The following is a 24,883-nucleotide window of genomic DNA, read 5'->3' on the forward strand; positions in this document are numbered from 1 at the left end:
CTTAGGTGGGTCAGTTGGTACATCATGGGAAATAAGCGCCAAAAGAACAGGGACAAAGAGTAGAATAACGACGACAGAGGGCGCACTCTCAACTGAATTTATTAGGAAAAAACACAAACTTAAATACCAACGGGAGCACACCATCAGACACCACACGTCACGTTAGTCCCCACCCAGACCATGTTTCTTCTGCACTGCTGGAGGCTGGTACACATAAACTGAACGAGCTCAGTGTTGCTTCAGTCTTGATATTTGCAGAAAGTCAAGGCAATGCAGGACTCCTTCAGCCCTTTTTAATTTATTTCGGTGTTCCATCTTCGGCAAACGTTTTATTGCACTGGCCATTCAACAAAAAGCTTTGACAGCAATGTGATTACAATGTGATCCTTCAACATTGTTGAAACAAAAGAACTAAAAACAAATATTGGATGACATGCATGTCGCAGCTCAGTTCGAGACCGTTCTGTGCGTTTTCTTATTTTTGTTCCTATGCGTTTCTACGGTGTTGAAGAGCTAGTCTTAGCCTTTCGTGTTATTTTATGTGAAGCTCGTTTAAACCGTATTCACTCATTCCAGTGAGTGAGCACTGTATATAAATCATTACCGCAACTGCTGTATGGAGTGTGTTCGAGATAATCCCTTCATTCATGTGGATAACCATTTGCACGCATATGAAACACATTCAACGTTTTGCTCATTTACTCGCAACACATTCAGGTGACGATGGTGTCTCCTCCTGTGGAGCTGACAGCGAGGCAACAGTGAGCTGTGGGGATGACAGCGAAGCAACTCTGACCTGTGAGGATGACAGCGAAGCAACACTGACCGGTGATGATCAGAATGAAGCGACAATGTCCAGTGAAGAGTGGAGCGAAGAAGCGGAGTCGTGCGAGGAGCTCAACGACAGTGACTACGATGCAGAGTGTAGGTTTTGAATTTACACTGATATAATGTAGTTGTTCTATCCTTCAAGTTTATTTTGATATCTGACTGCCTTAAAACATATAACTTGTTTCATTTGTTTGTACTTAAAAGCAAGTTTAAGTTGAGCGATAACATTTGTCACATTGTGCCTTTTATGAAGTACACTCAGACAAAATTATTGTTCATGCCGGCAAAGCAAACTTTCTTTTACACTTGCCATTGTGCAAAATTCAGTCTAAAATCGTTAAAATAAATCTGGTTACGACAGTCATTTGATGTGGTTACGACAGACATTTGAAATTTGGCAGCTTTTACTATTCTTGCCATTGATTCACTTTCGTATCTCCACACTACATATACTTTTACGACAAACTGCAATTTTGATAACTATCAAGGTCTCTTATAACTAGTTTAGACTGCACTTCTGTTCAAACTTCGGCTTTGATGCAAGAATGGGCGACATAGCTTGTCTTTCGTCAGTAAAGATTCGACTATGCGTTTACCAGCAATTCCACTGGTAATCAAAATGCACCATTTTGAATCTCATTGCATCTCACAACAGTGTGTGATATTGAACCAAAGTGTCCCAAAACCAGTGACTAAGAGTTATGTCATACTTTTTGCCACTTTCTGTTAGGCGAGGCTACCAAGCATAGGTTTGGCTACAACAAAACGGACACCTCGCTTCTGTGCCAAGGGCCTCTATCAATATAATTTATTTATTTGAATACGCAGACATATTTTCTCGGCATTGCTTTTTTTTTTTTTTTTAGTTGAACCTGACCTCTAACAACGAGTAAAATTTCCTAGCCCATCAAGCAAACCGAAATGCACTGCCGCACCCGCTGTTTCTCCGAGCACACCGGTGCTTTGCGCTGAAGCTTGACCCAGGAACACTGTTGATAAATGTGCTCTCCATTCCATCCTATATCATCAGTTTTCAGTATGTTTTGTGATCAAATGTGTACTTTCACAGCCGTCACGAGTCGAGATGGCCAGGTTTGTGGTTTCCATGCTAACATAATATTTGCTCTCATTTTATTTAGGGACCGAGAAGTCGCTGCTTACCACAGGATCACCCTTCCAAGTAGATTCGTGCATTCAAGTGGACACCCTACTGAAGCAGAAGCAAGGGCCCCGAATTTCGTTGTCGATGGTAAAGTCCGACAAAGAGCTTGTCATTCTTTATGGTGTTGGTTCACTACAGTTGATGAAAAACATTGTAACGGAATTCGATAATGTGAGAAAGCAGATGACTTTGAAGGCTCGTTTTCTGTGTTCGGGTGACCTTGTTTTGATGGTTATGGTGAAGCTCTACCACAACGTCTCTATTAGCTTCTTGGCTTTGGTGTTCACAGAACAACTGCATCCGAAAACCTGAAAACGGCAATCTGTATCCTGAGTCACGTGCTTGGTGCTGCCATCTTCATTCCATCCGACGAGTCAATCGAGGAAAACCTTACAGTGTATTTTAGAAAATTTCCTCACACTAAGATCATCCTTGACTGTACAGAGATAGCCACACAGAGGCCAGCTGACCTGACATCACGAGTAATCACTTACAGCCACTACAAAAAGACATACACTGCAAAAGTGCTGATTGGGTGTGCCCCAACTGGCATGATAACCTTTGTAAGCAACGCTTATGGAGGAAGAACTTCCGACTGCTTCATCACAAAGGAATCGAAAGTTCTCGAAAAGTGCTCCCCACTTGAGCAAGTCATGGTGGACAAAGGGTTCTTAATTGACAAGCTGTGCGATGATGCCAGAGTAGAACTCGTTCGACCACCTTTCCTGAGGAACAAACAACGAATGTCGCGCACAGATGCAGTGCTGAATCAAGACATAGCCCGCGCAAGGGTACACGTTGAACGTGCTATTCAACGCTTGAAAGTGTTCAGAATACTCCAGCAGCGCTTTCCAACGCACCTGATGCCCCTCTTTGACGATGTAATGAAATTGGTGGCAGGAATTGTGAACCTTTCGCCTCCAATTTTTGCCCATGACAAGTTTTTGTAGTTTTAAAAGAAATAAGGGGATGTAAACACTAAATAGCACCCTTGTTTGTCATAAACAAATAAAGAGATAACACTAACCAAATCCGTAAATAAGGAAGCCCTTTCTTTCACAACCAACTCGGTTCCTTCGTCAGTGGTGGACTGCGGCTATGGCCGGCGAGGAGCATAATTTTTTTGTTTTCTTAAACCACCCTACCAGAAGAAAACAAAAAATGCTGCTCCTCGACGACCACAACCGCAGTCTAACCCTGGCGAAGGAACCGAGTTTGTTTCGAAACGTAGGGTTTTCCTATTTACGGATTTGGTTAGTGTTATCGCTTTATTTATTGTAGCACCCCAATCAGAGACTTCTCTCAAAATGTTCACTTTCAATGTCATGCCATGTCTAGCTAATGAAAGAACATACTAAAAACTGCAAGTCCCATTGTTTCTCCTGTTGTCATGCACCTATTTGTTTTTATTAAACTACCTGTTACACTTGCGAAAATGACCATGTGTGAGGTGTTCTTGCTTAATGCCTCAAAAGTGAACACAAAAACACGGCCTTTATCATACCACTCCTTTCAGAGCACGGAACAAGTACTCCAAGTAAATGAAGCGGACCGCCTCGACACATTCATCGAAATATTTTTGGCTGAACTTAATGTTTACCAGCTTCCAGACCGTATCCGACACATAGACGAAGTAGTCACAGCTGTCGGTACCCGTGACTCCCATACCGATCTGTGTCTGGGTGTAATTGCATGATTTGGGGTCCTTTCCATTTTTAAGAAAAGAGTTGCTCAATACATTTGGGCATTTCACCTCTAATAGATTTCTTCTGCCTGGGCAGCACTGGCATTTATACGTGACTATGCCGTCAGGGGAACATCCTAGGAAGGGCATCTCCTCCCATACCATGAAACCCATGTTGTCAATCCTGGCGCAGTGACCATCCTTAGTTAGTACATTAAGGTACTTCAACTTGGCTTTCCCTTCGTTCTCCTGACCCCTCTTCATGGAGGCAGATTGATAAGTGTTCAACCTGAGCACTAGATCGAGCAGACCGCCGACATTGTGTGGTCTAGGATGTATCGCCGGTTTTTTTACAGACGTCACCCATGTGCGGAATGAGTGGCAGATTGATGCCGTGGCCATGCCCTTCCTGTACAGCATCCACTCGGGCTCTGCAGATTGTGCTTTTGTTCTGCGCTCAATTTCTGCAATGACGTCCTTGGTTAGTACACGCTTCAGCACTGTCAGGACGTTCTGGAGCTCTTCTTCTGGCATTCGCCGCAGTACTTCCAGCAGGTTAGGTGGACGAGATGCCACCACAGAAGAGCATGATGCTCCACTCGCCTGTCCTGAAATGCAGTATACACTTTTATTTGTGCCAAGCCATTTATTCAAGGACATTATCTAGTTCTTGGCAGATTCTTTTCAACAATCTGGATGTCCTAGTTCTATCCGCCTGAATGGTTTCCAGGAGTATGGGTAAAACACATCAGGAAGGTGCACTAAATGCATGACCCGATGCAAAGCAACACATGTTGCGCTCACATTATGAGATGTCAACAGGCTTTACATCAGGTGTGTACCCAGGTTTAGTTTTATGTGGAAAAGCTCTGTAATGATGCAGCATCGTTTGGCACTGCACTATGGTTATGTCATGCCATTGCAAAGTTCCACGAGGTTGAAGGAATAAAGGTTGCCCTCATGAATTCGACAAGTAAACCATATCTTACCTGCGTGTGGCCGTTTCCGCTCGTGGATTGCAATCGAGCACACATATGGGAGGTCTTTCTTCAGTCGCCCAAGAATATTAGGTTCCACAGGGGGCAGTGCAGGGCGTTGAAACTGAAATTATTTAAATTCAGATCTGCAGGTCACGACACTACAAGGGAAAAAGGTTGTTCACGTACACAAACTGCAAGAGGCTCTTATGTGCCACAACTATGCCCCAACCACAAGACTTGAGGCAGTGATTAAAGTAACCGGAACCGACAACATTTTTGGAACAAAAGAGCGTAATGTATCCTTTTTGCAACTAGTCCATGGGACATTAAAAGTTGGTCACTATTTGCATTAAAATATTGACTAGTGATCTGTATTTGCCATTCAGCCCACATTATTTTACCGTGATATGAGAAGCCAAAATGCGACGTGCTCCTGGATGTTGACAAGTAAATTAATGCTCGATTAAGTCAGACACCGCAGCTAATGACAACGACCACTCAACATTTTCTCAACAAGTGGTCCTTGGATCAACAAAACTAGCGATAAAAATGCGACAGATGACATACTTGGAAACTGGGCTTTGCGCCGAGATGACAGAGGAAGATTGGTGAGTCTTTCTGTTCACAATGTCATGAGAGCTGGAACTTACCTTTGGACAGAAAGGAACCTTTTTCAGCGTCGTTGGGGCATACTTGACTTTCACAACCTCTTTGGCGTGCTGACCCCACGCCTGTGGTAAATCAGTACTTGAGAGCTGCGGTAGTTCACGCATCCGGTTTGCCTTAAGCAGCACAGCTACACAATGCTTGCACCGGCTTGAGTTCCTGGGAGCAACACCAAAGTAAACAGCCAATTGTTCAATCCCAGGTTTAAATTTCAGTAACAGGCACACCGTATGACAACCCAAAAGCCACCCATCATCAATAAGACACCACTGAAATGTGGTGAACCTGAATTAGAGAGGACTCCCCCCCCCCCCCCCCCCCCCCCCCAAAGCAAACTGAAAACAAAAGAATTCTTCTAATCTAGTTTAAGCAAATAATCAGTAACAAATGACCACTTACCCTGCCACGCATGAACAGGAAATGCTGAGGATCTCTCCGTGATTAAGATCCAAATTCACGGTGTGTGGCTCGCCGTGGAGCGCTGACGATTGCAGCACGTAGCCTACAACGCGAAGGACACCCAAAGCTGGCCCGGGCGCGACGCTGCATTCTATTACGTGCTCGCAATTTAGAACATCTTCGCCTTCAATGAGACACCTCTTACAGTCTCCCACATACTCCAGGATCGTTGCAAGGGAGATGGGTACTGAAAAGCAGTAAATAATGCGTACGTTACTACGAGCATCTAATAGACCCTTTCCGGAATTCAGTGCCATCTGGTGACTCAAATGGCGGTTAATATTTTACTATACTAATGGCGGTAATGAACCTGTGGTCTGCAGTATTTAATGGGGCACCATCACTTAAAGGTCAACGGTAAACGAGAATGTGCACTTCACTACAATTATTTTCAATCTCTTTTAGTGTCAACGGCGAAACAAGGGCAGCCAGTCGGAACGAAGCGCCAACCCACATAGACGCCTTGATAGAGTTCTATACACCAAGGGGCTTTGAGGCCGAGTGAGAGCTACTAACAGATTGACTGGGACCGAGTTAGAAACGAACGCTTACGCAGCTCTTACGTCCAATTCCTGCTTCACGCCGCGCTAACATCGAGAATGTTCAGGCCTCGAATCATCTGCTTAGGAGCATCTTCAACTTCTTCCTTCATCAGTGAACAGAAGGCCGCCATTAGTATAGCACATATGCCGTTTTCAGATGATGATGATAGTGATCAAAGTGGCCAGACTGAATTCCGGAAAGGGTCTATAGGACGGTAAAACAACGGGGCTTGCACATAGTAGGTGCAACACTGCCAGCAATGGTTTCCTCCCTTTTCGCTGGGACGCTTTGCCCACATTTGATGCGATAGACCGTTCGTGTGTTTCGCAAGCACCAAGAGGCATGCTCCGAGTTTAGCTACTCTTCACTGGCGCTACACATTCCCCTTGTATGTAAGAGAGATTCGAAGTAAACAGTCCAAATAAAGTGACGACGGACAGGCGTGCGACCCGCCCCGCGCTGCGCGTGTACGTGCAAATCTACCAAGCTCTTTGGTGCTTCGGCAGTTCTGCAGCATGTCTTTTACATCATGCAATAAGTGCAAGCGAAGCCAAAGTTTGAAGCGCGAACACCTAGCGATTAACGACGCGCGCAGCGCACGGGCGGCCACGCCGGCAGTCGCAATCGAAGCTCCGGGCGTTGCTCCGAGCGTTGCTCCGAGCTAGCCCCGCGGGCTCTTCTTTCAGCTACAACACACGCATTTATGATAAGACAGAGAACAATATGTACGTTCTAGTAAAAAGATACCGATGACATACCTTTCACGAGGCGAATATCGCCTTCGTCCATGGCTGTAATCCTTTGAAAATGGCTGAGGCGTGTTTTTGTTGTACCCATCGCTTCAGTTCCCCACTTGGCCGCTAACGGCGTGACGGTCGGCCCCCCTCCCCAATACGACGCACACGCTGGCAGCGCCTCACTCTCCAACCCGTAATTTTATCAGTTTCCAGAGGCCTCCGGGAAGCGCAGCATGTGTCGAAGGCCACGCACTCCGCTTTTCGCATTTGATACGATCTGAGTCGTGACAGCCTAAAACAGAATTCCTCTATTTTTTAGAGCGCAGCTCTTAAGGCACGACCACATTGGCGTCGCGGAGGCCTGCGGCGCGGCGGTCGGCGCTGCCGTTTGCCGACCCAAACCAGTTTTCGGCTTCAACAACGCGACGTACGGCGCCGCAGAGTCAACCGCTCCGTGCGCGGTTCAAAGCCGGGCGCCGCACGCCGCAGAAGAGAGGAGCCAATGGAAGTGGCGTAGATAGCGACGTCGCGATGCCATGGCAACGCTCAAGCCGGTCCTCGGCTCGTCTTTCACGTTCCGAAGGACGTGTTTCGCGTCGTCTGCTCTTCCTATTTTCCCCGATGCCTTCCCCAACGGAGCGGTTCCTTGAAACTGTGCGACTGTTTCCCTTTTTATATGACAAGACGCAGCCAGACTACCTAGGTAAGGACGCTAAGAACAACCGCTGGGAAATTATAGGAGAGGAATTCGGAATTACGAGTGAGTTTCTCCGTGGCACTTGTTGCATGTCGTCTGTGTTGTGGCGGATGTCGTGTTGAATTGGTGACACTTTCGAAAGTAGCCTTCATCTCTGGCGCGCCGCCGCGGCAGCAAAGCCCCGGCGGCGCGCCAGACGTGTCCTGTCCCGCGGTGTTTCGGTAGAACCAACTCGGCCGGACCCAAAACCTGCGCCTCCTTCCCTTCAGAGCGCGGCGACGTCGCAAGATCAACAAACAGGCTAGGATAATCACATTCACGCTGATCACCAGGTCATTATGGATTCCTACCATGTGTGGCAGCGAGTGCGGAACGGAAGAATGTAACGAAGAGCAGACGACGAAAGAGCGGGACATCCGACGGGAGGCGCGACCGCGGGAACCAGTGCTGTCGCGTGACGCCTGCAAAACGGAGGCCAATGTGGACTCCTCGCGTTTGGACGCCGGACGGCGGTGCCGCCCGGCGGCGCCGCCCGGTGGCGCCGTTCACGCTAGTGTGGTCGGGCCTTTAGGCGCCCGTTTCCGGCTTGAGCGGCGTCGCCGTCGCCGTCGCCGTCGGCGTCTGCGTAACCGCGCGGTGCATTATGGGACGCGTGACGTCACTGATGACGTCATCAGTGACGTCATCGTCATCATCACGATGACGTCACTGGTGACGTAACCACTTGTGACGTCCCGATGACGTCATCACGATTATGTCATCGTCACGTTTGACGTCATTACCGACGATGACGTCACGTGACCTCACGGGGGTCACGTGACCCCGGTGACGTCACGTGAACGCTATGAGGTTACGTGACCGCCGTGAGGTCACGTGATTCCCATGATCTTACCTGACTTCGGTGAGGCCACGTGACCCCCGTGAGGTCAGGAGGGTCATGTGACGTCGCCGGCGTCACGTGACCTCACTGTTACACCGATGGCGACGCCAACGCCGCTCGGAGGGAGGAGTACCACGCAGGATGAGGAGGTGAGGAGGAGAGAGGAGGGGTATACGCTCCCCTCAGTACTCTTCCCTCCTCGTCCTCAAGAGCTGCGCTCTAATTCGGTGTTAAAGACAGTTGTAAGCAACTTTCATTTTTTTTTTTCTTGCTTTCTTTTTTTCGAAACCTCGTGCTCGGAATTTTCGAGTCCTCACTGGAACACCCGGTTTGATTGTGAATCATTAGATGTTAAGGTCTTCCTAAGTCATATGAATGCTAATTAGTTTTTCTTTTGTGTCAAAGTTAACCGAAGCGCCATATGCTGTAGGCTATTGATAAAATACTGTTTAATTTATATGTGTGGAATATTTTGTAAAAAAAGAGTATGAAAGCTACAGCAATGCGGTCTAAGAAAGGGAATTACACAGCACTCGCTTACATGTGCCTTGATGTTTGCCGTTGTAGTGGACGTCCCACTACAACGACAAACATCTATTTTATTTGTTTCGTTCTTTTAATCATTTTTTTTTTTATTTCCCTACAGGCTGGTTCACACTAAAGTCGCCGAATGCTGGGAAAGTGCCGCCGTGCTCTCCGTGTAGTAGCCGTTTTGGTTTATTGAATGTGCAGTTCCTCCTTGACTTTACCATTCTTCGTGAGACGATCTAAATTTGCTGGTGACGGGTAGCTTTAAGCTGAAGACACACTGTTCATACATCACGCAAGAGACAGTCTGCAAACACGAGTCACCGCAATGTCTGTGGTTCGAATGCCGCATGCCAAGTGTCGTCCATGAACTCATTGCCATGCGGCGTTCGAAGCACGGATCTCGCTGTCACCCGCGTTCGAATCTGTTTGCAGGCTGTTTTTTGTACGATGTATCAGCAGTGTGACACGGCTTTATAGAGAAGTTTTTTCCATACAGAGATTTTGTTATCCACACCCTGGCGAAACGGGCGTTCATCTTCGTACCGCCATTATATGCTGCCGCGGTGCTTGGCGGCATTGAAAAATAATTTTTCTCTTTCGACTTTAGTTTACACAGCCCCGTTTTCTGAATATTTTTTTTTCGCCACATTCATATGAAGTACAAGACAGGCTGGACACAGAAAGAACACACCCTCATCCAAACAGGTACATGCAAGCAACAAATGTCCAAAAGATGGATTGTGTGTATGTTTATACAGCCTAGAACTTGGTCTGCCTCAACGGGTGACGAGCCTCCCAGCTGTAGATGAGAAATTTAGCCAGAGCAGTACAACCGCTAGCCTGGGGTCTTTAACTTGCATCACGCAGTAATGGTACACGGCCGCGCGCCGGTACAATGCTCATCCAGATCGAAACGGGCAGGGGTGGGGATTGAGCCAAGATTGAGCCCAGGATCCTGCGTTCTGCAGCGCGAGCTTTCGCTCCACGTGCTCCGAGCTGGTGTGCGCTAGCCCACTCGGCCACCGATCCCCCTTTTTTTTTTCTTTAATACATGGAAGGTTGCGCTAAAAATTCAGGTTACAAGGGCATAAGGTGAAAAGATGACTATGCACACAGTGATAGAAATGAGATGAAAAGTTAAGGTGATCGTCTTTCTGAACCACAGTCCTGGAGCACATTTTCACTCATGGCACTTCACAAACATTAACAAACAACGTTTCAGGTACGCAATAGTCTCAAACATTTCCAGATATTGAAAATCTGGAAGTCTTAAGCACGCATCAAAAAGAGGAAACCAGTCAGGCACCGGTTGGTGAGCTTCATAAACACTTCTTACTTTAGATATTTCTTCTAGAAAAATGGATTTAGTGGTTCGTGGTGTGTCTGCATTCCTGTCAATCATCCGGCATCTCCAGAGGCTGTGTAGGCCTATCAGCATGAATAAATCATAAGGAATGTTTGTTTCGGTGGGGACGTATAGAAAGCGAATACTATGGTCTGTAAAGTCTATGTCCTTTTTAAGAGTTCGTTGAAGGACATCCCAGAAGAAAACTGCATCTGTACAGTAGATAAAGCAATGTTCTATGGTTTCTGGTCGGTGGCATAAACGACAATCAACCGACCACGGTACGAAAAAACCACGCTCTTGGAGCCACCATTTTACTGGAAGCGTTGATGTGTGCAACTTAAAGAAAAATGTTTTAGCACTTGGAGATACGCACATTCGTTTCACTCGTTTTATAACATTGCGTCCTTCACAATCGCTAAACCGTGTTCTGTATAGGGGAACAGGAAAGACACTTTCAATTAGGGCTTGTGATAGTCTTCTTCTTGATACCTCAAAAAGGAATTCTAGCGAGAAGCGGACTTTTAGAAACATGAAGGTATCGACTATCTCCTTCCAAAATCCCCAGAGTTTGCCTGGGGTAGAATTTGTTGTTGAAATGATCATGAAGGGCAAGTGATGTGCTAGTTTTCTTTGAACTACGGTAAGCAGAAAAGGATGGGATAAATTCCTAAAGAAAAATAGTCGCGAAACGAGCTGTCGAATGAATAAATGTGCCAGACCTAAGCCGCCAGTTTCCAACGAAAGGAATAAGTTGTCACGCTTCATCCGTTCCCAAGGTGAGCTCCAGATGAAGGTCGCAAAAATTCTGTGGAAAGCTTGTACTTTTGAACGGCTACAATGTAATACTTGTAAGGCATACATTAGTTTTGACATTAAAAAAAAATGTTACACGCTGCTGCTTTTGCGAAGATGGAAAGATCTCGCGCCCTCCATGCCAAGGATTTTCGTTTGATCTCAGTTATAACAGAATTCCAGTATAGATTATTGGATCTTGTTTGATCTAGTGGAACGCCAAGATATTTGAATGGACAACAATTCCACGACAACCCAGCAAAACGCCCTGGCATAGTTGCCCACTCCCCTATCCAGAAGCCATTAGATTTTTCAGCATTCAACCTCGCTCCAGTTAGTTCGCAATACTTTTCTGTTACATGAAGGGCTTTTTCCACACTTTCCTTATTCGAACAGAACAAGGCCACGTCATCAGCATACGCCAGTAACTTTACCTCAGTGAAGCAAAGTGTATAGCCACGGATATTATGATTCGTAATAATGCTCATGCATAGAGGCTCAAGGTATAAAGCAAAAAGAAGCGGGGATAATGGGCAACCTTGCCTAACTGAAGATTTGATATGGATGGAATCGGAAAGAGAGTTGTTTACAATTAGTCTCGTGCTGCTATTTTTATAACAGAGCCGAATGCCCTCTAGAAGCATGGTCCCTACGTTTGCGTGAGAAAGTAGTTTGAATAAAAATGAATGGCTTACTCTATCGAAAGCTTTGGACAAGTCAAGTTGAACTATAGCTACTTGATCTTGCTCATCGGATACAGAGTCAATCACAGATCTCGCTACGTGAATATTTGTTTGAATGTTTCGTTCTCGTATACCACAAGTTTGATGTTCTCCAATTAGATTATGTATTACGATGTGTAAGCGCTCGTTTAAAACTTTTGCGAAGATTTTACAATCCACATTACAAAGTGATATGGGTCTATAAGCTTCGACCTTTCTTAAAGCTAATGTGTCTTCTGTTTTGGGAATTAGTACAGTGTGGCCATGATAAAGGGTTGGTGGTAGTGTTTGGTGCTCATATGAAGCTTTAAGGACATCAAGTAGTAATGGACTTAACAGATCAGAAAATTTCCTGTAGAATTCAGCACTTAAGCCATCAGGTCCAGGTGTCTTGTTTGAAGGAAGAGCTTTTATGACACTTTGAATTTCCTGCAAGGTCAGAGAACCATCGACTATTTGTTTTTCCTCGTCTGATAAGGAGGGCACGAGGCGAACTAGCTCTTCTATATCTGTACTTTCTTCGATTGGAATACTCTTTCCAAAAAGACTAGTGTAATAGTCGACAAAGGCTTCTGAAATATTTGGTGTATCTATTCTCGTACTATTTTTATGTTCAATTTCAACTATTTCTTTTGTTAAAGCATACCTTCGCTCATCCTCTAAGGACCTCCGTCCGGGCGTCTCTCCGAGTAGAAATGTTTGTGAGCGCGATCGAATCACTGCGCCTCGATGCTTCTCAGCATCGTATCGCTGGAGCTGTGTTTTAGTCATGTTTATTTCTTCTGTGTATTCACCGGGTTTCTTACTTTCAAGCTCATAAAGCGTTGACAGCATATTAGAGAGAGTCTTTAGTTCTCGCCTTTTTTCAGATGTGATAGTACTGGCGCGTTCGATTGCCCAATTTTTAACGTCTTGTTTGAACATGTCCCATTTGCAAAATATGTGTAGTGAGGGTATCTGTTGCACTGGTAAAAGGATTTCTGGGATACGGTCAGTAAATATTTCGTCATCTAGAAGAGTTGTGTTTAGTTTTTATAGGCGCCATTCAGGACGTACTGAATGCCGTTTCTTTTCACCAAGGATAGCTGAGACGAGACAGTGGTCTGAGAAAAATACAGGTTTCACTGTGTAATCTGAAATAGCCTCATAGAGTTCTCCAGAAATGTATATTCGATCCAGTCGTGCGTGAGAGGAGCGTTGAAAATGTGCGTAATGAACTCTGCTGCCTTTGTGCTCTCCAATGTCAGCTAAGTTGTTTTCGTTGACAAGGGACTGTAGTAACGCTGCACTAGGGTCAAATCTGGCCGTGAATTGGGAACGATCATTAAAATTTAACACACAGTTGAAATCTCCAAGTAGCAGTAATTTTCTATCGGTGCTAAAGTATGGTTCTATAAGTAAAAATAAGTCATTACGTGCATTCACAGCGTTGGGAGCTTAAACACACATTATGCGCCATTCGTCATTGCCATAAGTAAGATCGCACACGATGAAGCGCCCCTCCCGATCGGTGGTGAGAGCTTTAGCAGTCAGACCCGTTCCTTGTTTTAGAAACAAAAAACACCCAGCCGAGGTGCCCGTTGCGTGGGTGACACATACTTCGAAATCATTCAGAAAAGGTTTCAAAGCGATCTTGGTTTCTTCCTCGCCGGATAATTTTGTTTCTTGTACAGCTAACACGTCTACCTGTTGTAGGGACATGAGCTGAAGAAGCTGACACTGCTTTCGCTTAGAGTTAAGACCTCTCACAGTTAAGGTAGCTACACGGAGCTGAGGGGCGCTGGACATGCAATCGCTTATGGTTGAGCGTTTTCGCTCACTGGGGTGTCTTCGACAAGCTTAGGGCCAGAAAGTGGCTTCGAATACGGCTTGTGCCGCGTTCCAGCTTGTCGTCTGTCGGACAGTTTTGATCTAGTTAAAGGGACGTCATTCAATTTCGCGTTTGTAAGGGCTTCAATTGTGAGTATGGGATCGGCTGCATCGTCAGTTTCTTGTGTTGAGTTACCTTCATCCTCAACCTCGGTGGTGGTTGTTTTCCGTTGGTCGTCTGTGAGAGTCTCTCTGTGCTCTGGTGTCTGAGAAATGTTCAGTGTACTTTTTGGGTTGGTCGGGGGGCTGGCGGGATGTTCTGTACACGCATCGGGAGAGGGGAGGCTTCCTTCTGGCTGTTCTGGCGGGAGTGGCTGAAGTGTAGGGTCTGGAGGCTCAGTCATCATGGGGATATCCCCACTTGGTTCAACCACCTCGCTTGCATCTATCAGGTGTTCTGTGGCTGACTCGTCCACTGTCCCGATCTTCAGCCTGTCGGCGTAGGTGAGGACGCAGTCAGCGAGGCTGTGTCCGCCGTACCTTTGGCACTTCGTGCACCTCGGAGTCCGACATTGACGGCGGATGTGGCCCACGCGGTTGCATCGCAGGCACAGGGGAGGCCGACCGGGGATCAGTAGCAAGCTCTGGCACCCGTAGATAGTCAGTAGGTGAGGGATCTTGCTCACGCTTATGTCGTCTCAGAGCGTCAGCTGAACCTCTCTGTTGAGAGTGTCCATTCCTTCCATTCCTTCGCATTTCCATTTTTCTCGTACGATAGAGCGCACGGTACCGAAAGGTTCCAGTGCTTCAACGACTCTGCGGTTTTCCGTGTGGGGGGGTAGTCACAAAAGCCTGAGCTTCACTTCTTTTGACTCTGGGTCAACAACGAGGCATTTTTTGCCTTTCACTTTCAGCTCTTCGCAGGAGACGAGCTTGGATTTCGCGAGGGAAGTCGCACACACAACCATCCAGACATGCGACATTTGGTATTGTCCCATGGCGATGATGTCCTTTCGGTCAATGACGCCACTTAGAGCGTCGCGAAAGTCCGGAGCTCGGTAGGGTCGAGCGGTGAGATCTCCATGCAGGAACACTGAATTCAGAACGAGGTTACCTGTAGGCAGGCGTGGCATCAGCACTCGGTAGTCATTCATCGGAGTAACGGTAGCAGTTGCAGCAGTAGACGGATTACCTCGGCCAGAGGTCGATGTGTTTTCTTGGGCGGAGAACATGAAAACGCAGCCGTTCGAAACGGCGTCTTCTTCTTTCTCCCCCGGCCACCGATCCCCCACAACAACTTTCCCTTCGCGAGCCGTGGACCATATGCCAGCGTCTTTCTTTTCCAAGCGTGATGGCTACTGCCACGGCTTGAAGCTGATCTAGTTAGGGGGATCGGTGGTCGAGCGGGTTAGCGCACACTGGCGCACACCTAATCGCGACTCCAGCAAGACGAACGGCACCTAGCGGGAAAACACTGAACTGGCCGGAGAGAGAGAGAAACAACTTTAATGGAACACCACATCAAGAAGCCGCAGGATAGAGGTTTACCTACCGCGGCTTCTCAAAAAGAAAAAAATTCTGTTCCCGGAACAGGTCCTTTTGCGATTTCTGCTCGTCTCTTGTGGCTTCCGTGATTACATGTTGTCGGTGGTTTGCGCGACAGAACAGTTCTACCGGTGACTGTGTCGTAACCGTAGTATCGCCTTGTGACCAAGGTTGCTCTGCACGCGACCTATGTAACCGCGTGAGCCAGACATTCTGCGTCTCTCAACGTTCATCAGCACAGTGGAAGAACAGTTGGCAGTCCTTTCCTCGTTTCCTTGAAGAAAGTCAAGTCTCTGGAAGTTCGCTTATCCCACCACATCGCCGCAGGTTCGAAACGTGGAAGATAAAACGCGAGGCAAGCCATTTTGAGTCGAATGCTTGCTTTCTGTTGCCGCAGTGTTGTGCGTTCAGCTGGCACATGGCACGGCAGGACCTGGATTCGACCGCCATATTTGCCCGATAGTGGCGTCCCCTATAGGTCGCTGGAGTCCTGAAAAGTCCGCACACCAGCTCGGAGCACGTGGAGCGAAAGCTCGCGCTGCAAAACCAGGGTATCCTGGGTTCAATCCCCACCCCTGCCCGTTTCGATCTGGATGAGCATCGTACCAGGGAGCGGTCGTGTATCACTACTGCGTGGTGCATGTTAAAGACCCCAGACTAGCGGTTGTACTTCACTCGCTATTTTGCTTATCTACAGTGGGTAACAATGTTGCCATGTTCTGGCAGACTAACCTCCTGCTGTATAAACCACTAACGACTAATTTGACTTTGACTTTTGACGTTGGCTGGACTAGTTGGCCTATTGCTATATATAGTGCCAGCTGAACATAAAAGAAGCATTAGAGAGAGCGAGAGAGAGAGAGAAAAGCAGCAGGGCACCTACCCGGCCATTGTCATATGTGTCAGTGTGTACCAGAGTTTTCTAGCCTAAACATCCTGGCAAGAAACCGCCACAAGTTCGTTCGAGAAATCCTGGGGGCCCTTGCTATGACGCAAACGCGGACAAGTGTGCGAGTGCGCCTTCCATCGCGCTACACCACAAGGAAGTTGAGCATCTTAGAAAGGCCGCACCCATGGCGGACCAATGAAAGACGAGGAAGACGCTCAGGTATAAGACTAGAAGAAGAGGAAGAAGTTCCTCATATAAATCAAATGTGGATAAAGAAAAAGAGGAAGCGAAACTCAATATAGATGGAGAGAAAGATCATCTTATTAAACAGTTGCTAGTCCAGCAGTGTGTATGCCTTTTCTCTCTCTCTCTCTAATCCTTCTTTTATGTTCAGCTGGCTGCCGAATTCCTGGTTGGTCCGCTGAGCGATTCGATGCCGTGACTGGTTTCGTGGTGGTTTTTATTCGGGGCATCCTTGACTTGTATCTGCCTATAGTACACCTCTGGTCCGGACGTCCCCCGCTCATACAAACATCACAAAGCACTTAGCGTGAAAAAGGAAGGACAAGTAGAAGACTGGACAGAACAAGCGTTGGTCCCGTCCATCTTCGACTTTTACTTTTTTTCTTGCTTCTTTCTTTTGTGGGCTCTGCGCGTGCGCAGAAACGAAATTTCTATGAATTGAAGCAACCGCGCATGCGCCGGACCAACACCAGCGCCACCACAGCGGCGTGACGTCAGAACCGTCTCTCGGTCTATATATATTACATATCAACACCAACAAAGCGGACTCGCATCGACGCGAAAGAAGACGAAATCGCCTGCTGCGGGCCACCGAAACCCCCCGCGGCGGCTTCGCAAGTCCCCGGAAAAGAAGCGGAAATCCCGACAACCGAAAGTTCCGGCCGACAGCAGTCATGGCGGTGCCGGCGGCCCGCGGGACCAAGGCACCCCCAGAGCCTCCAGGGCGACTCCCCAAGCCGCTGCCCGCTAGAGCCGTCGCGCCAGGAGCCGCAAGCCAACGGGCCGCGAGCCAAGGAGCCGCCACCCAGGGCCCCAGCACCGTGGTGGGCACTACCACGGTACCGCCGGTCAAAGGCCACTATCACGACTTCGCGGACACGCTCACGTCCGAGATCCAGAACGTCGGCGACCAGAGTCAGGGGATGCATGACGACCCCAAGCAAGCGTACAGGACCAAGAACAGGGTGTTCATCGTCATCGAGATCGTCATGGCAGTGTCTGTCCTGGCGCTTGTGCTGGGCACGGTCGTCATGCTAGCGGTGAGCTCCGGCAGCAAACCCAATACGCTCAGGACCGAGCCGCCGACGACCACCGAGAAAGCTACAGGAGGCGGTGTGACGAATGTTTCTATCCCCACCGTCAATTCGACGAACATCGTGACCACTGAGTTCCCGGAAGGTTTGATCCTTTGAACACTTTGTGCGTGCAGGTGTTCCAGCTTTGGTGCGCTCGGGCAAGTGCGTAAGGCGTTTGAAACATGTGGCGCGTCTGATGTTGTGTATACGGATGCCATGCTGGCTACTGAAGGTTTCCTCTAGCTCAGGTTAGGAACCATTTTCATTTTTCGCTCTGTCTGACTGTTGTTTCGAAAACATTAAAGTGACAAGGCCTTTTTTTTTTTTTTCGGGTTCTTTGACGGGAACTTCGACAGAGGTTTAGCTGCCTGTAATAAAAAGAAAGGCATATTAGTATCTTTATTTTGTTGCCTAGTGGACGAGTTTTTTTTTTTTTTTTTTATGTCTCGGTAAGTTCAAAATGAATAAACGATAACGAAATTCAACTTTCATTTAATTTTCGTTCGGCAACGAAGCCCCGTCAGGTTTCCTAGCTACCGGACAAATTTGCTATTTACATCTTCGTTTCGCAAATTAATAAAGAGGAAATAAAAATGCGGTTAAAAGTGTGTGCAACCTAATATCTTTACATACATTCACAAGCGCATTCATTCGTTCTCTGTTGAAAAGGGGGCTTATTCGCATCTCCAGCGACATAAAGGGGTGGCCATTCTTGACAAGAATGGTGGCCGAAAACCGGTCGTGCCGTGCCATGTGTCAGCTCAACGCTCAGGTTGAAAAAGGGGAGCGTTGGCCTCAAAATGTTTTTTCCCCGGTTTTTCCCCACAACGTTCAGAACGTGCGGCGGTGTGCAAGCGTACGCGAGCTTCCAAAAGCCTAGCCTTCTTTGTGAAAACGATGGAACGACTACCAACTACCGTGCTGATGAACGTTACTAAATGCGCAATGTCTGGTTCACACGGCTACACGGGTTGCGTTCTGCTGCGACATTTGCGCCAAACTTGGCCAGAACTAACAACCTGCTGCGTGCTGCTCCAAAGGCCGTATTTGTGCACAATTTGCGCCATGTCTGCGCCGAAAGGGAGTTGTTTTCGAAAAGAAAACTGAAAGTGTCTGGCACGTCATATCGTTGGCAATGCCACTGAAAATGAGGAAATTAAGCACGGATGTTTTTTTTTTAAGGGCACCCAATTACTATGTGCGAAGAGTAGGGTTCAGCAAGAATTCGAATTTTCAAATAGCAGTTTTAAATAAATATGCAATTTGATATTCTCTTCAAAATGAACTGCGATATTCATACTTTTTTAGAAATGTTGATCGCGGCGGGTTAGCCCTCTTGAGTGGGCTTTTCGTCAACCACCGGTGTACTGCGGAGAAGCAATAGCCACGGTGCTCATAACGCGATCTCGCGACTCGCTTCGCTGTAGCGGAGCCGCGCGCTTAGGCGAAAAACGTACAGTGCGCTGCAATATGAAAGACCCGCTGGGAGTGCGTTGCCGAGGCGGTGGCTGGCGGGGGCGCTGCGAGCGCTCCGGGCAGTTCCAGTCTGCTTCGAGGGGAGCACGCTCACTCGGGGTGCAGCTAAAGCGCGCGCTTACCAGTTTGTGCTTATACCCTGTTTCACCTTATGATGTACCGTAGGGAAGGCTACATGCGCGAGCTCCTTGCTCTAGGGCACATCTTGGCGGCACATGCTCTCGCGCACCAAGGGCAGCTGCCAACGCTATGAGCTCGCGCTTCTAACCTTCGCTGCGGTACAACAGAAGGTGAAACGGAGTGTAGGAGTGAGCGTCCTCCCCTCGAAGCGGAATGGAATTGCCGGGATGTGCCCGGAGAGCTTGCAGCGCCCCCGCCAGCCACCGCGTCGGCCACGCGCTCCCAGTGGGTCTTTCATATTGCGGCGCACTGTACCTTCAAAGTGGTCTTGTGCACGCGCGCGCCTGGTGTATAAAAAAAAATTATCAGGGAACGTTGTGATTGTTAATATTTATATTGCAGTAAAATCATTCAAGTTTTACTGTGGCTATTATGCGAGGGTATATGTTAGGCACCGATGTTCTAACAACCTGTGTTCATTAATAGTGATTGTTTTCCTTTTTTAATTCAGAAAATAAAAAATGATTTGCATATTGCAAGAAGATATATGATATCCCTCAATTAAGTATGACTGGGCTCCTTTATAGGTTTAGTTTTATATCAAGTGTGTCGTTTACTTGCCATCCCAATGTAGGTATTGGACTTTCCGAGGCCGCAGACTATAAATATAGCTATATTAAATGTAAATGAGCTCATAAGTGGGCAATTTCAAGCCTGGGACCAACCTTCGCGAGTTCAGCTGAACTTTCGTTTAGGCATGTGTAACAGTAGGAAAGGTGTGGAGAAAGGCGCAGCAACTATTCAATATTTGATAAAAAAATATTCGGCGAAAACACTATTCACTTTGAATTTGCTTCTAACCCAAAATTTCTTATTTTCACATGCCTAACGAATGTCATCGGTTTCTGTGCGAACTGTACTCAAATCGATCGCAATGAATAGCTAGCGCCATTCATTGTGATCAGTTAGAGTAGCTACATGCTCCGCTTATTTGCTCTACGAACAGTAGCAGGTGGAATATGAGCGAAAGCAGCGTGATACGAACAGACTATAGTCGGATGCAACCTAAGAACAATCTTTTAGCTCCACCCACAAGCGCATTCGCCCATCTGAAGTGCCTCCGCCGTCGAGAGAGTAGTTCGCTAGCAACGTTGCTTTTTCTTCCTCCAGGAAACGTGTCTTAAACTACTACATTATTTATTTAATTCATTCAGGACATTTAAATAAGTTAGAATACGTTTTTGTCAACGAAATAGCTGTTTAGTAAAGAAAGAAAGTCATGTCCAATGTACCGTCTTCCCAATTCATTTCCTGTCCAAGATACTGTCTAATACCCTAGTTACACGGGCGCTTTGAACTGTCGTTGAGTTCAATCACAGTTATCGGCCCCAACTGTCATTGAACTGAACTGAACTGAGGTGGTGCTACACGGCTCTCTAGAACCCAGTTGAAGCTAAAACGAAACTAGTTATTGTGCCTCGTGATCAGTCTAATTGTTAAAGTAATCTACTCGGAGAAACATATTTTATTTACTATAACTATATCGTACATTATGTTCAATACCTTGTTGTTTTTTAGCGGCATTTACATCAGTACCAAAGCAGACTCAGGGCTAAGTTGCGCATATTTTAGGCTAGGTGGGGCTAGCTACCACCCGCTACAATGGGTGCACCCATTACTATTTGTCCATTCACACAGCTGGTTCCGCCGCCATCTTCGCTCGTTTGGTGGCTTGCCGGCTAGCCGGGATCGTTTGAGCGGCAGCTCGGACGCCTAAATCCATTCCTTCCCGGATATTTTGCTGCGACGATTCTTTTTAGACGCCTCCCCCTGCATTCCGAAACAGTAAGTGCCTCGGAAACGATGGTCGGCGGCAGCGGTCCCGCGGACAGGCGCCATTTTACCTCAGTTGGGGAAGTCCGTTCAGTTGAACTGAGGTAGGGGAGCTCAGTTGAACTCAACTGTCATTAGCGGCTCGATGACAGTTGGCGCCGCCGTGTAACTCCGGCCGATCGCGATTGAGTCAACTGTCGTTGACTCAATGGCAGTTGAAAGCGCCCGTGTAATATCCCTGTTACACGGGCACACTTAACCGCGGTTAACTCAGCTTTAACTGCGGTTACGTGGCAGCACAGGTGCCGCACTATACCCTCGGACAGCTATTTCAAAAGAAGTGAAGAGAGCGCGTGCACTGCTTTGATGGGTGCTCAAGATGCTCGAGCGCACGTTCGCCCATAGCTCTGACTGCATCGCCGCAGAATGTTGTCGGCAAGTATTGTGCGCTAACTGTGGCTTAGCGTAACCGCAGTTAAGTGTGCCCGTGTAACAAGGGTATTACTAGGGTATAACATACCGTCTTCCAGCGCCTTCGATTGAGGGAAAGCCGCTGGGGAAAGCGAAGCACTTATAGTTCCTGCAAATAATAAATATTTAGTGATTTACTTAGTTTTGTGGGCTTTGCGCACGAAATGTGTGCCTTTATTTTGTTGGATGAATAGAAAACAAGAATAATTATACTTTTCGGGTTTTGACAAATCGGCACCCTCCCAAGTCATCGACACCACCACCGCGCCCCGCTCTCCTTGTCTTCCGTCATGGATCCCACTGAGGTGACATCGGAAAGCGATTCCCCTGATTCTTCTTGGACGAAACAGCCTGGTGCAGCCTTACCGGCGACACCAAAGCGGTTCTTCAAGAAGCACAATCCAACGAAGCAGACGACGTCCGGCGTAGCTTCTCACCTCTCGGCAGTGCTAAGTCTCGCGCCCGCTTCGAAATTTTCGTTGGCGATAGCGTCGCTGGATTCTCACGTTGTCGCGCAAAAACTGCTGCAAACGCAAGCCGATACCATTAAGATTTCGTGGCGTAACCTCGGGCACGTAAAACACGGTGCAAAAAAGCAGAATAATTGTCACGAGAAACTAGCGTCGCGTTGCTAAGGCCAGCAGCCATGTTGAGCTTTTTTTTTTCAAAAGGATCGCGATTGGTCCACAGAATCGTGACGTCAAGAAAACGATTGGCTGGCGTTCCTCGGCGTAGGATTACATTTTCCTCTGAGAGGCATTTCCGGTTTTTTCTTAGCTTGCAACCGACGGTGCTCATAACAGGTTAATTGATACATCTCCAAAATTACCACCCTATGATTGTTCAATAAATGAATAAATATGTAGCGGCCAGGTACCGTGTAGGTATGACACTTCGATTAAATAGTCTCCCGACACTCCAACAACTGCAGTATTTTCCACAGGCGCTAACTTTCAAAGAGATTATAAAAAAATCTTTTTGTTTTCACATGAAAGTTGAAAATTGTGTGCTTCAAAAGTGGGAATCTCCGCTCCAAAACCCGTTTTTCCCTGCTACAAGAGCTGCTCCAAAACACCACTTGTCCGTTCCATCACTATACCAATGCGCCAGTAATAACAGATTCACCGGGGCGGCTGTTCGCTCTACAGAATAACCACGAGAATCCGTACAAGACGCGCCTAATTCTTTTGGGCTATTTCCCCGCGGTTGTCCTCGAGGCTCTGTCGTTGCTGCTGTTTTTGTTGCTGCGGTACAAACAACCCAACTTCCCCTGGTTTACTTTGGTGTCCATCGCGCCAACCGCCGCGCCAACTCAGGTTCAACTCGGGCTCTCTGCGACGTGATTGCGTGCTGTCGCGACAGCACGCAATCACGCCAGTCACACGCGACGAGCAGAGATTGCGAAAGGACCTGCTCCGCGGACAGTTCCGTGTTTTCCCGCTAAGAACCGTCCGTTTTTCTGGAGTCGCGAATGGAGCTGTGGCGTAGAACGTAGAATATTAACCTGATAGTACCAGTAGTCGTAGATTGAAATTATAATATGCAAGTCTTTCACCACAAAAGAGTACCCTTTAAGTAGATTTGAAGCCTGTGGTGCTATTATTTCCGCGTGCGGATAGCTGAGTCAGCAGTGCGCTCGACTCCCACACCGCTGGCCGGGGTTTGATCACCCGCTAGTGGTTATTCTTTTTATCTCTCTTTTGTTTGGATGACTGGAATGTTCCCGATGACTTGAGAATCTTGTTGTTGTTGTTGTTGTTTTTTTTTTTTTTTTTTTTTATCCCGAAAACTTCTAGGTACCCACGCGCGTACAAAAGTAGCCTCGCATGGCCTGCTTGAGGCAGTCGTCCTTCCCTCGCCGTCAGAGGGTCTTTGTTACTTTGTTTCTCGGTACAAGCTCGTGGCATTAAACGTTCATTTCAAGATTTGTTAATACAGCTTATGTTTTTATTCGTGACAATATGTAGGGTGAATGAAAGAACCAGGTTCGATCCAAAATGACCCGTAAAAATCGGCACCTGCACAAAGCAATCTGAACCTTTTGTCAAGGATGTATTTTACTGGTCGGTTTTATCTTGTAAAAATACAAAGCGAAGCTCCCTTTCCGTAAAAAAATAAGCCAGAGAAATATTTAAAGACGTTTACAAATCTCTGTGATGCAAAACTAGAGCACAGCTCTTGAGGTATTTCGATTTTGCAATATACCGTGCTAAACGATGTGAAAAAGAAATATTATATATATATATATATATATATATATATATATATATATATATATATATATATATATATATATATATATATATATATATATATATATATATATAAGTCAAAGATGCCTACTGTCGGAGTTACTAATTCGAAGTTTATTACGACGTTTCGAGCGGGGACCGCTCTTCATATATCTATATATATATCTATCTATATATATATATATATATATATATATATATATATATATATATATATATACATAGAACATTTGAGGTCTCACTTTTCAAGTCCCGCTTGAGGAAGAAGGGTCCCCCTTCGAAACGTCGCGGTTTCTGTCTAACTTATACATGTTGAATTAAACCTTCCAAATTTGTTTGACCCTCGGTGGCTTCTACTTTTATAAAAATACGCCTACAGCCTACTTAGCCCCAAGATGTCCTATATATATATATATATATATATATATATATATATTGGGCGTCGATTAAACATTTTAACCCGATTAATCGCCACCCTTTAATCGATTAATTGATCGATTAATCGGTTGCGTTGATTTTTATGATAAATTAAAAAGAATGCAACAACTCGTCTTGCCTTTGAAGACTTATTTTACACTCTGGTACACGACGCAAAGCACGTTTACAATTGATGATACATATAGTTCAACCTAGAGCCACTAAATGAGCTGCGCTTAGATTATCACCACTCTGTTACCCGCCATTGTTGTGGGCGCCATGTTGGCGCTTGTGCAGAGCAGACGCAACTGCCGATCGTCATGATTCAAAAGTGCTACTTTCTCAGCATCAGATTCGGTGTTAGGAAGGTCACGCAATATTGATTTGCTGTGTCACGAACTGTTTAATCATTTGTGTATGTCGAAAAGGCGTTTCCTGTGATTTCAGATAAAGCTTCAGATAACTGGCAACCATGATTTTAAGACACAATATGGACAAGTGTCGTTACTTTTAGTGTGAGCAGGACGACCTGCCCAAACTTTTTGTTAGGGCAGGTCATCCAGGATAGAGCCGTGCGTGCGTGCGTCCAATCGACCTCTTTTTGGGTACCGAATAAAAAACCGACTGACCAGTTAAAAAAATTGACCGCGGTTAAAGCCTTAATCGATTAATCGGAAGGTTAATCGATCAATTCTCCAGCTCTAATATATATATATATAT

The 24,883-nt window shown here is 46.6% G+C and overlaps 2 protein-coding genes across 2 annotated transcripts; both read right to left on the reverse strand.

The window, feature by feature from the left end:
• Positions 1-3,415: 3,415 nt before the first annotated feature.
• Positions 3,416-5,803, reverse strand: LOC115315228. Its single transcript, XM_040209020.2, has 4 exons — positions 5,723-5,803; positions 5,308-5,482; positions 4,667-4,778; positions 3,416-4,285 (listed from the first exon to the last, which is right to left on the reverse strand). The coding sequence occupies exons 2-4, from the start codon at positions 5,428-5,430 to the stop codon at positions 3,492-3,494; spliced, it is 1,029 nt and encodes a 342-aa protein (XP_040064954.1). The 5' UTR covers positions 5,431-5,482; positions 5,723-5,803; the 3' UTR covers positions 3,416-3,491.
• Positions 5,804-10,350: 4,547 nt separating this feature from the next.
• On the reverse strand, positions 10,351-12,093 carry LOC120838876. Its single transcript, XM_040208997.2, has 2 exons — positions 12,078-12,093; positions 10,351-11,402 (listed from the first exon to the last, which is right to left on the reverse strand). Exon 2 carries the CDS (start codon positions 11,389-11,391, stop codon positions 10,351-10,353), a length of 1,041 nt encoding a protein of 346 aa, XP_040064931.2. The 5' UTR covers positions 11,392-11,402; positions 12,078-12,093.
• Between the last annotated feature and the right edge of the window lie 12,790 nt (positions 12,094-24,883).

This window comes from Ixodes scapularis, unplaced genomic scaffold, assembly GCF_016920785.2.
Source record: "Ixodes scapularis isolate PalLabHiFi unplaced genomic scaffold, ASM1692078v2 PGA_scaffold13__105_contigs__length_92229423, whole genome shotgun sequence".
In the NCBI taxonomy this organism is placed as follows: Eukaryota; Metazoa; Arthropoda; class Arachnida; order Ixodida; family Ixodidae; genus Ixodes; species Ixodes scapularis.

What these genes read in the sequence shown, in the direction of transcription:
- LOC115315228 (XM_040209020.2), bottom strand. Translation starts at nt 5,430, where the DNA reads ATGCGTGAACTACCGCAGCTCTCAAGTACTGATTTACCACAGGCGTGG. An exon ending in AGGTTCCTTTCTGTCCAAAG is followed by an intron (nt 4,779 to 5,307) that starts GTAAGTTCCAGC and finishes AAATAATTTCAG; the next exon opens with TTTCAACGCCCTGCACTGCC. An exon ending in GCGGAAACGGCCACACGCAG is followed by an intron (nt 4,286 to 4,666) that starts GTAAGATATGGT and finishes ACTGCATTTCAG; the next exon opens with GACAGGCGAGTGGAGCATCA.
- LOC120838876 (XM_040208997.2), bottom strand. Translation starts at nt 11,391, where the DNA reads ATGTCAAAACTAATGTATGCCTTACAAGTATTACATTGTAGCCGTTCA.